Source organism: Xenopus laevis, chromosome 1L (assembly GCF_017654675.1).
Source record: "Xenopus laevis strain J_2021 chromosome 1L, Xenopus_laevis_v10.1, whole genome shotgun sequence".
NCBI lineage: Eukaryota > Metazoa > Chordata > Amphibia > Anura > Pipidae > Xenopus > Xenopus laevis.
This window is the reverse complement of record NC_054371.1, coordinates 152,441,829-152,454,457: the sequence shown is the minus strand read 5'-3', so window position 1 is coordinate 152,454,457 and position 12,629 is coordinate 152,441,829. Positions and strand designations below refer to the sequence as shown.

At 34.7% G+C, this 12,629-nt stretch overlaps 1 protein-coding gene and 2 gene segments (V, D, J or C); all 3 read left to right on the top strand.

Moving 5' to 3' along the window:
• The window catches only part of LOC101027262 (uncharacterized), an 834,796-nt gene that overhangs the window by 167,906 nt on the left and 654,261 nt on the right, over positions 1–12,629 (top strand).
• LOC121394417 lies at positions 1,072–1,565 on the top strand. The segment is given in 2 exon segments: positions 1,072–1,129; positions 1,206–1,565. Coding segments are annotated over 2 exon segments (357 nt in total).
• Positions 3,763–5,042, top strand: LOC121400757. The segment is given in 2 exon segments: positions 3,763–3,775; positions 4,705–5,042. Coding segments are annotated over 2 exon segments (351 nt in total).

The window sequence follows — 12,629 nt, the reverse complement described above, 5'->3', positions numbered from 1 at the left end:
AGATTCTGAGTTTTCCAGCCTTGGGGTTTAATAAATTCGTGATTTTTTAAAAGCCCGATTTTTTAAAAAGAAAAATCAAAAAAATTTCGTGATTTTTGCATTCAGAGTTTAGTAAATAACCCCCTAAGTGTTATTGCTGGAGAAATGACATTATACTGAAAACAAAGATATTTTAAACATCCTGGAGTTTGTATTTTTCTGTCCAAAACCTTGTGTCTTTTTTATTTTTTCAATACAGCAGACAATTGGGACACTAATATACATATGCTTGCACAATTTAATTGGCTGAGGCAGAAATAGTCTGTTCGTAAGGCTGGGGTTCCAGTCTGGCTGAGTGAGAAATTAATAACTTTAGGTTGGTACTGCAGGGACAATGCTTGTTGCTTACCTTGGGGGATAGAAAACTATTTGAGATGAAAAATGCTTTTTAAAGAGTTTCATATGCTGAAAGTTACATTTTATTTACTTTGGTTAATTTTTGTCATGTAATAATGTAACAATAAATAGGTTTGGGCCTAAGGCTTGCAATCAAACAAATACAATAAAGATAATTAAGACACTTGTGATGTTTCCTGGATGTTTTCAACAGAGTTGATAAATCTCCTCACAGGGATTTTCCAACTTTCCGCTACAGAATTTAGCACATGGATAAAGCAAGTTGATGAAAGTTTATAGCTCAATGTAGATAATCAGATTGTACATGAATTTACCTGCTTATTGATGATGAAAAAAGAAATGTTCTATGTGAGAGGTCATTTGTAAAAATGCAACAGATTTAAAGTATTATAAAACCATTAAAACATAAAACTAAATTCTAAACCATTGAAGTCAGAGAAGATATCCTAGAAAATGTCTAGAAAATTATACAAATGCAGTAGAAACATTTTTAAATTATTGCACTATTTTATATTAAATTAAATGATCGGGTTGATTCATTTAATTATTGCTTAACACTGCCTTTCTTCAAGCTGTTTTATAAGTCTTATAAGCAGATTGTATTATGCAAATCCTTATTTTCCTTACAGTATATAAGACATTAACAATTTCCTGTAAGACAATTAGTCAGTGACATTTCCTGTTAACATGGACTTCATTATTTTTTTCATTTTAATGTTTTTTTCTCCATCATGTAAGGAACAGATAAAATATTTTAGTAACTTTATTTTAACTATATAATTTTTAATACAATCTTCTCGTCTTTGCAGGTATCCTCTCTCAGACATTACAAGAGTCTGGTCCTGGAACTGTGAAACCCTCAGAGTCACTCAGACTGACCTGCACAGTTTCTGGGTTTGAGCTAACTAGCAATGCTGTGAGCTGGATCAGGCAGCCTCCTGGGAAGGGACTGGAATGGATTGGAGCTGTATGGGCTGGTGGGAGCACAGCTATTTCGGATTCACTTAAAAACAGAGTTACAATAACTAGAGATACTGGGAAGAAGCAGGTCTACCTCCAAATGACTGGGATGGAAGTTAAAGACACTGCCATGTATTACTGTGCAAGACACACACAGTGACAGAAGAGAATGAGGAACTCAGACAATATCTAACTACTAAATCAGATTGTATCGTATTGCAAAACCACAAAAGATGAAAAACATGAAAATCCCAACATTAATCATGTCAATTATTTTGTTAAACCTTCATATTTTTATGAATGCATTTCTTAGTGGAATAAGAGAAAATCTAGCAGACAACATATTAAGTTGTAACAGTTGCTCAGTTACAGATTTATCAAAGCTCAACTCTTGCTGTCATTGCCATGAAATACATTTAACTATTATATCAAATTTTTAACAGTTTAGAATAGTGAACAGCCACTGGAAAGAATGAGGGAAGTGGGAAATAAAATAAATTAGTCTGAAAACATTAATTTTAGAAAAATAATAAAATACTTGATGACAATTGCGAAAAGCAAATGAAAACAGTATACTGTGTGTGTGTGTGTGTGTGTGTATGTATATATATGTATATGTATATATATATACTGCATATATATATATATATATATATATATATATACTGCATATATATATATATATATACTGCATATATATATATATATATATATATATATATATATATATATATATATATACAATATCAAAACAGGGGGGTTGTGGGAGCACTCTAAAGGCTTTAAAGTATATATAAGTATAATAAATGCTATTGCATATGTACCCAAAACAGGGGTTATTTTGTTACAAAGTTATGATCATAAAATTGATAAGCCACCATACCACGTCAAGGTAAACCCCGAATGGCGGTCCCTAACTTGTTTTATATTTTATGTGCATTTTAGCATTACCTGTAATCAATGTCCGTTGAACGCCGCTTTTTCACTGAGGGCTAAATCCTCCCCAGCCAGCAATCAGGCTTTTAAAGGAGAGATATTCCCAAAACAAACGCCCAATTTTAAAAGCATAGGATCACCACTAATTCAAAGGTAACAAAATAACCCCTGTTTTGGGTACATATGCAATAGCATTTATTATACTTATATATACTTTAAAGCCTTTTAGAGTGCTCCCACAACCCCCCTGTTTTGATATTGTATATTTAGCCAGGAGCTGTGGCATAGCTTCAGTGGTTGTAGCACCCCATACCCCCCCCCCTTTAAACTAGTGGTGATCCTATGCTTTTAAAATTGGGCGTTTGTTTTGGGAATATCTCTCCTTTAAAAGCCTGATTGCTGGCTGGGGAGGATTTAGCCCTTAGTGAAAAAACAGCGTTCAATGGACATTGATTACAGGTAATGCTAAAATGCACATAAAATATAAAACAAGTTAGGGACCGCCATTCGGGGTTTACCTTGACGTGGTATGGTGGCTTATCAATTTTATGATCATAACTTTGTAACAAAATAACCCCTGTTTTGGGTACATATGCAATAGCATTTATTATACTTATATATACTTTAAAGCCTTTTAGAGTGCTCCCACAACCCCCCTGTTTTGTTTATATATATATATATATATATATATATATATAGTCCTCAAGAAGGAGCACTCGCAGGTCTTATAACTGGAAACAAACAATTTAATACGGGCACGTGCTCATGAGTGAATCCAATTATAAATGTATGACTGTAGAATTTATTGGCTGAGCCTAGATGCACATTTTCAGATGACTGGTTGAGCAGTGGTTCCACTTTGGCCCACACTCATAATTCCTGATTGGATGGAGCCCACTTCTGTCATGAGTCAAGTTAAGAATTTTGCCTCAGATGGCAGTGAACTGAAGGTTACCAAGAGAGGCAGAAAGATGCTCCTGATAACTTTATTATCTGAAACTCCAGTTTTAAAATCAACCAACAATTGCATCTTCTGCATTAGCGATGCAGCCCCCCTCGACCTGTTGAACTAGACTTGAAATAGAGAAAGCTTTGCATTTGCTACTTTCTGGGCAATACATGCAGGGCAAGTTATAGAAATTGGTGTTTTGACACAAAAGGAGAAGGCCTGTGGCTCTGTTACCTATACAAATCTTTTCACTAACCAGCAGTTATTGGATTTCTTTTATTGGTCTGATAGAACTTCTGAGCGGGTGCCTTAACTTCACCTGCATACTACAGGTTCTATATATATTCTTCCTGTGGAGGATAGTTCATTTCAAAATACAAATACACTGCTTAATGAATTTGGAGATGAAAACATGGTTTAAAATCTGAATTTAAAATATCGGGCAGAATATGTTGAATTTTATTTTTGTTTACTCACAAACTGTAACTAATTGCCAAAGGTGGTAAATAGTTTTTATAGCCATGGCATTTCTTGGTATTTCAATGTAATATTCTTACTCCCCACATGCTTGCATTTAAAAAAAAATGTGCTGCAGGTCTAGTCAGTTATAGCAACGATCTGAAGGTGGCATTTACAGTCGCCTCCAAACATCTTATTTTATGTTATGGGTGACTGCCCTTGGGTAAACATTGTGCCTTTTATAACATATGGAGGCAAGAATTACTGAAATAGGATTTTTTTCTCCATGATTTAATTCCAGTATCTGTTAGGGAGAAGGTTGAATGGCATCAGTTAGTAATAGAACAACTGAAACACAAAATACATAAATAAATGTAAATAAGGCAGATATAAACCTTAATTCCTAAATCTGAACCTGATTTTCCAGTCCCCTGCTTCAAATATTCTAAGAAAAAAAATTATTTGACACAGAACAATAATATAAAAGGTACACTACTCGCTCTTAGATACTTTGCTTACTGGTAATGAAAATGAAATATTCTGTCAAAGTGGATGATAAAAATATGACTTTACAACTCTATTAAAAGATTAAAAGAAAAGAGGATATCCTAGAAAATGCCTTTTTGATAATCAAAGACTGCTAACACAAATACAGTAGTACATATTTTTTAAGTCCTAATACTATTTTATATTTCATATACTTTATACATGATCAGAGAATCGTTCATTTAATTATAACACTTCCCTTTCCTCAGTCTTATACTGTAATCAGAATTCATTATGCAAATGATTATTTTCCTTCACCTAAAGTATATAAAATGTTAACGACCTCCCTCTAAGACAATTAGTCAGTGACATTTCCTGCTAACATGGGCTTTGCTATTTTTGTAATTTTCATGTTTTTTCTCCACCATGTAAGGAACAGATGTGTTTTAAGAACTCTATTTTATTTGAACTTTGAATATGTTTCTAAAATATTTAATATGATCCTCTCTTCTTTGCAGGTATCCTCTCTCAGACATTACAAGAGTCTGGTCCTGGAACTGTGAAACCCTCAGAGTCACTCAGACTGACCTGCACAGTTTCTGGGTTTGAGCTAACTAGCTATTATGTGTACTGGATCAGGCAGCCTCCTGGGAAGGGACTGGAATGGATTGGGCTTGTAGTTGAGGATGGGAGCGCAATTATTGCTGATTCCCTGAAAAACAGAGTTACAATTACTAAAGACAATGGAAAGAAAAAGGTCTACCTCCAAATGAATGGGATGGAAGTTAAAGACACTGCCGTGTATTACTGTGTAAGCGACACAGTGACAGAAGAGAATGAGGAAGTGAGACAATAACTAAATGTCAAATCACAGTGCGCAATAAACCAAACAAAAAGAATTTTAAAAAAATTACATCAATTATCAATCCCATAAATATTCAAAAAATTATTCTGCAGCCCAAACTTAAATGTCCCCACTCTCATGTTTTCCTACTGGCAGTTTAGTAAACTTAATAAGCTGAACTGCTAAACATTTAAACATATTTTTTATTTTATTTGTAAGAGTACGCAGAGCATGCAATAGATGGTGCAGATGCTAGGTCATTGATTTAAAGAGTAAGTCATTAATATTATATTCAAATAGTGACTTTAAATGTTCAAATGCTACCAGTGCTCCTACTTATTAAGTTGTTAAACTTTATATATTCATTAATAAATGTCTTTAATAAATGTGAATTCCAAGAGCATTGTGAACAGTTTGATATCCCATATGCACAAGGTTAATAAATAGAATTTAGAGGCCAATCATAGCAGTAAAAAAAGTATTGTAATGTGAAATTGGGAGTCAAAATCCCCAATTCCTCTAGCAGGATGGCAACAAGAGAGAACTCTGGATGCAGAGCAACCGTGTGTCTTCCATGTCTCTTCTGTATTCACCTGCTCTGTCTAGGGGCACAAGTGCTGATCACATTTTAGAAGCTGGTTAAGCACTTGCAGATCTGAAATTTATACAAATCTAGATGTATGGCTACTATTTCTTTTTATCCACAGATTATAGATTCTACAATATTTGTTAATAAAAACGTTTCTGTTCTATTTTCACTGTATTAAGTGACTTGCACTGGTTTCTAAAATGATTTACCAGTTCTATAATTTGTACACAATTAAAAAAAAGAACATGGATAAGTGATATATATATATATATATATATATATATATATATATATATATATATATATATATATATATATATATATAAATATATATATATATATATATATATATAATACACAAAAGCCATGAATATCTTGAAAATTATATCCTGTATATAAAGTTCTGATGTCATCAGTTATAAATGGTGAGGTGTGTTGTCATTTTTGTACCCCCAGTTGCAACATATAAGGATATTAGAAGTTCTCCCGGAGTTCCATGACTGGTATAAAAGCACTCGGCCTTAAGCCTCGTGTTTTTATATGGTCATGAAACTCCTTGTAATTTTAGGGGGTACTTTATTCACTATATATATATATCTATCTATTCACTATCTATCTATCTATCTATCTATCTATCTATCTATCTATCTATATCTATATCTATATCTATATATATATATATAAAAATAAAGCATCATATTACATCACACTCACAGCTTTTTAGTGATAAACATAAAAGTCAATTTGTTGAGCCGAAGTCTGCCACCCAATCTATTTTCTTTTACCTTGTCAAGGTCCTCAAATGAATCATAAAAAAAGAGTTTTTACTAATTGGATTGATTATGTAATCTATCAATCATTTGTAATTAAAAATAACCTATACAATGCTATTTTAGAAATGCATTGCAATGTGCAATAATCGGTTGCAAATGATCATTTTTACCCAGGATGAAGTGTTTTTCCTTCCAGCATCTAAGTAGGCAAATGCTAAATAGTGACTGCTGCAACCTGCATGAGATTCAACAAAAAGGGAGTAAATTCGGGGGCAGATTTATCAAGGGTCGAATTTCGAATTTGAAATTCAAATTCAAAAAGACCAACCAAATTTTTTTTTGGTGGAATAGGTCCATTTTCAATCGAATACGTCCGTTTTCAATCGAATTTGAATCGTACGAATCGAAGTAATATCGCATTCAACCGTACGATTAAAAATTCACTTTTTAAAATTACACCAATTGACTCAAAATAGGTTGTAGGAGGTCCCCCATAGGCTAAAACAGCAATTCGGCAGGTTTTAGATGTCGAATGGTCAAAGTTAAATTTTTAAAGAGACAGTATATGATGAATTTCAAAATAATAATTTTTGATTTTTTTTCAAATTGAATTTGGACTATTGCCTAGTCGAATTACACAAAAATCGGTTTAAAATTCAAATTTTTTCACTTCGACCTTTGATAAATCTGCCCCTAAGTGTTCACTTTTTGTGAAATGTGCTCAAGTGGTGACTTGCGGCCCCATTAGCCTAAAATTATGCAAATCAGCTGCATTCATGGACATAACCTGCTAACAGAACTTTTCAATTATTAGAATTTCCAGGATGTATTTAGTGCAAACACAAACCACCTTCAAGGGGGAGGATAATAAACTAAGCAGTTGATTCAGATTATTTCAGATAATACTTAGGTTAATTCTATACAGGTATTGCATAGGCTGGTTTTGCCATTAAGGCAAAAAATTGGAGTATTTGAATGAAATGTAATCTATGGGACTAGTCTATGACGCTTTCAGGATAGCGGGTTTGTGGATAAAGGATCCTATACTTAAAGCACCAGTAACATTAAAAAAAATGTAAAAAAAAAATCTCTAGTATGTATGTATGTATGCAATACACTCCTGTGCTTTTGTGCAATTGCAGGTGTTGGTTAAAGAAATCTAGGTTCATGGATTCAGATTAGTTGGTCCCATTTTGCAGAATCCTCAGTCATCACAGGACCCCAACCCCACTGCAACACAGAACAGCACAGCAGCACTTAATTGTCCATGTTGTTGTCTGATGCATGGACTTGTCCTGTCTTCTCATTGAATGGTTAATATGATTTTTACAGCAGGGCACTTCTCTGCTTGTTTGAATTTGTCTGTTGGTTTGTTTTCAGTATAGAATTATAAACTAAGGGCTAATATAAGTAAGTGTGTTTGTATATAGAGGGGAGAAATTTATATAGAGCCTGAAATTATATATTATTATCATTGCGTACTGTGTTTTCAGGACACAAGTAGACAATGGTCACTCACATAAAATCATATATATATATATATATATATATATATATATATATATATATATATATATATATATATATATATATATATAAAAATCCACAGTGGTGCACTCTTGATCCTTATGTATAATTGCCTGGGTGCTGGTTATAGCATGGCATAACAATCACGAAGAAAAAACCGCACTCACAGGTCTTGTCAATGGTGAAAAAAGAAAAAAGTTTTATTTCAACGTTTCGGCGCAATGACTTGGGCCGTCTTCAGGAAGTGAAACAATACAAAACAAGTGCTGGGTTTTTTAAGTGAGAAAATGGCGCCAAAATTATGCGTGACATCATCATTCAGTGCCCATAATTGGTAATAAGTGTCAACAATATTAAGTGTCTGATTGATAAAAAATCATTCAATGATCCGTGACAGTTATACTTTGTGTAGTAATCAGGCTCAATTCTAATAGTGAACCAAGTGTCTGCATATTATATCGTGTCCCAATAGTGTGTCCGTGAGTGAGCGTTAAAAACAAACACAATACACTGTTTAGTTTCTCACATGAGCCCATAAAGTCTAATCGCTTACCCCAGTCAGAAGCGGAGGTGTCCGATCCATGCCCTCATGTCGCCCTGTATCTGCTGCCCACATGTCAGGTATTGTTGCCGTTCCGTGTCCCATGCGTTCCAAGACTCAGTCTCGATACGCGCTATCCTTGCGCTCCAACTTCCGTGTTCCGTCGTTGTCATGGTAACCATGAGTGTTTCTTCGCGATCGCTCCTTTTACTTTCAGAAAGTAGACGCTTGGAGTTTCCATATTGTTACCAAGCTTAGGGGGCATATATCTCGTTCTCCTAGTGCGTGTACCTATACCAGTAGGTATCCCCCCGGGATAGGACACGCGCTTTTGGAGTACTCGCTCTGCCTCATTGGGTGTCAATCATCCTGTAGAACCATCCTTTCTGTGCGTCATTAGTTGTCTTGGAGATTGCGAAAGATCCTCCTTCTCTGTAAAATAGAGACTGGTGGTGACAGGATTGGCATCCTGACATGCAAGGCAGCCTCGGGACCTGTACCAACTTACTGGACACCCCCACTACCTCCTGAGGTCCGCATACAACCTAGGTGCAAAACAAATTAGTATATTAAAAATTAAAACTAAAACCTTGGCTGTATAGACATTGAACATGTACTCAGTGACCACACAAACTAGCATAGCATGCAAACGGGTAGGAACAAATAATGTATATAATGACGTCGTGATAGATAATTAACTGTTTGACTCAATTGGGTCAGAGTGTATAGTGAAGACTTCAACACTTAATAAAAGGAGGACATCGGGAGGGTTTCATTCAAACCTTTAGGTGTTAGGGTGTCCAGTTTGTGAATCCAACGGGATTCTCTCTGTATTAGCCATAGTCCCCTGTTACCCCCTCTACGAGGTATTGGTATCTGGTCAATGATCATGTGGCGAAATTGTGGAAGAGTATGCTTTTGATTCAGCCAATGGCGGGCTACTGGCTGATCCGCTTTTCCCGTATATATATATGTATATATGTGTTTATATGTATATATGTATATATGTATATATATATATATATATATATATATATATATATATATATGTATATCTATATGTATATATGTATATATATATATATATATATATATATATATATATATATATATATATATATATATGTATATGTATATATATATATATATATATATATATATATATATATATATATATAGTCAAATACATATATATATATATATATATATATATATATACACACACACACACAGGTATGGGACCTGTTATCCAGAATGCTCGGGAACTTAGGTTTTCCATAACTTAAAGGGGTTGTTCACATTTGGGTAAACTTTTAGTATGATGTTGAGGGTTATAATCTGAGACATTTTGCAATTGATCTTCCTTTTTTTATTATTTGTGGTTTTAGCAATCTGGTTGCTAAGGTCCAAATCACCCTAGCAACTATGAATTGATTTGAATACAAGACTGGAGTATGAATAGGAGAGGACCTGAATAGAAAGATGAGTAATTAAAGGTACCAATCAAAAAACATTTGTAGCTTTACAGAGCATTTGTTTTTAGAAGGGGTCAGTGACCCCCATTTGAAAGCTAGAAAAAGTCAGAAGAAAAAGGCAGATAATTGAAAAACTATAAAAAAAAATAATAAAAAGACCAATTGAAAAAATGCTTAGAATTAGTCATTCTATAACATACTAAAAGTTAACTTAATCGTGAACCACCCCTTTAAGTCTACCAGAAAATCATTAAACAAATCCAATAGGCTGATTTTGCTGCCCATAAGCATTTAAAAAGTTCTTTCAAAAACCCGCAGCTCCCAGATAAAGCAGAGGAATCAAATGTGCTGCATCCAACTGTCAGACCCAAAACTCACACTGTCAGTATGAAGTCATTGTTTGTTTTAGTCATGTCACTATTATGTTGATCAGCTAATACAATTAAGAAGATACTGGATATTAAGTTTCTTAAAGGGGACCCGTCACCCAAAAAAATTATTCAAAATCCTATTTTATCACATTAGTCAAGCAAAATGAACTTTAATTACACTGTATAAATTATTTGAATCTTGTTTCCTTCAGTCTGGGAATTCATAATTATAACAAGCAGGCAGCAGCCATTTTGTGGACACTGTTTTTAAGGAAAGCCTTGTATCATCTCAGAATCTTGTTTTGCACCAGAATGGGGGACCCGATGTCCATTCCAATGCACTGGCTACACAATTAAATGGTAAAGAGAATGGGGGAATGTGTGGAGAGCAGTGACATCTAGGAAGTGCTGAATGGAAAGTGAAAGTAATTGTCTGCCCCGCCTCTATGCCCATGGCATAGAGGTGGGGCAGACAATATTTGATTGACATCTGAGATTTTTAAATGAGCTTACAACAGCTATGAATGCTTTAATAAAAAATAGAAATTGGATTTTATGTTTAGTTTGAAAAGGACTTTTATTATACAGATTTTTGTGTCTGGGTGACAGGTCCACTTTAAGGGTAGTGACAGACATGGCTACTCGGAGAGATTAATCACCCAGAGACAAATCACCTCTTCTTCAGACGACTAATCTCCCCTAAATGCCTTCCGTCGGCTAGAACGTAAATTGCCGGTGGGGTGGCACTCGGATCACTTGGTTTTTCCGAAATTGCCTGAAGTTGCCTCACGAGGAAACTTCGGGTGACTTTGGAAAGCTGAAGCGATCCAAGTACCATCCCACCAGCAATTTAAATTCTTTCCAGCGGGAAGTAGCCACATCTGCCACCACCCTAAACATCACATTCATGAACTGTTTTTACCCTTACCAAGTGCAAACGCAAGACGAGCACTGAACTACTCTCCCATTTTTGCTTAGTCTTTCTTGTGTGGGGTCATGAATACTGAACTTAGAGTAGAGGCTTAAAATTCTTTACCCTGGTTCTGTCTGTAAAGTCAAGTCAATTCAAATTAGTCTGCACCACATACAGTCATTTACAAGTGACTTATTGCTTTAGTTTGTGCATGTGACTGTCGAGAGGTCCTGCACATGCCCCCACCCTATAATACTGCAATGCTTAACTCTTGTCATAAACACAATAAGTATTGTATTTTAAAATAAAACTGATTCCTGTGCTTATATCCTTTTATTACTTGAAAATTAAGTTGCTTTAACAGATTTTACAATTTCCTGGATTTTACATACTTTTTTCATGGTTCCCTGAAAAACTTCAATGGTTGTTCTACTGAATATTCAGCTTATTAATTAGTTGTTCAAATTTCCAGTCAGTCCCAGTTAAGGTTAAACCAGGAGGGTCTCACCTATTGTCCTGCATAGACTCCATATTGACTTTTAGCAATAAAGGTACAAACTGGGCAGTTTCCTGGGTTTATAGTGGCTAATTATGGTTGGTACTGGTGCCATAAGCCCATAACATATTATGATGATTCACGTAAAAGTAAACCTTTATGAAAATATATTGTATCAACAAATCACAAATCTTTAGACACAGTCATATACTGCTTTGTGTTGCAGTGACAAACCATTCCAAGGAAAAGCGAAAAACAATCTTGCAGTAGAGGGAAGCAAAATCATGTTAAAATGTATACATTCAAACCATATTCACTTTATAGGAACATTTTATTTATTTATCTCTTAGTGTTATTGATACAGGAATGGCATTAGACTGAAAACACATCCTGCACATCTGCACATCCTGCAGTTTGTATTTTACTGTCCAAAACCACAAATGACTTTAATTTTTTTAATACAGTAGACAATTGGGACACTAATATAGATATTATTGCACAATTTAATTGGCTTTGGAAGGAAATAATCAGTAAGCAAGACTGAGGTTCCAGTCTGACCGAGAAATTCATATAACACTCTTGGGGATTTTCTGAAACAAAATTTCCCTAAATGCCCAGTGCTATACACGCTACCCAAGGTACATAAGAGCTTATCCTCGCCCCCTGGCCGCCCGATAGTCTCTGGCCGCGATTCGCTACTACATCCAATAGGGATCTATTTGGATAGTTTATTACAACCGGTTGTCTGTGCTACCCCTACATACTTACGTGATACACCTCACCTTTTGGATTGTATTAAAAATGTATCTTTTACACAGGATGTGCCATACCTGTTGGCAACTATGGATGTGGTAAGCCTGTATACCATCATTCCCCATATGGCAGGTTTAGCTACCATTGAACAAGTTCTTTCG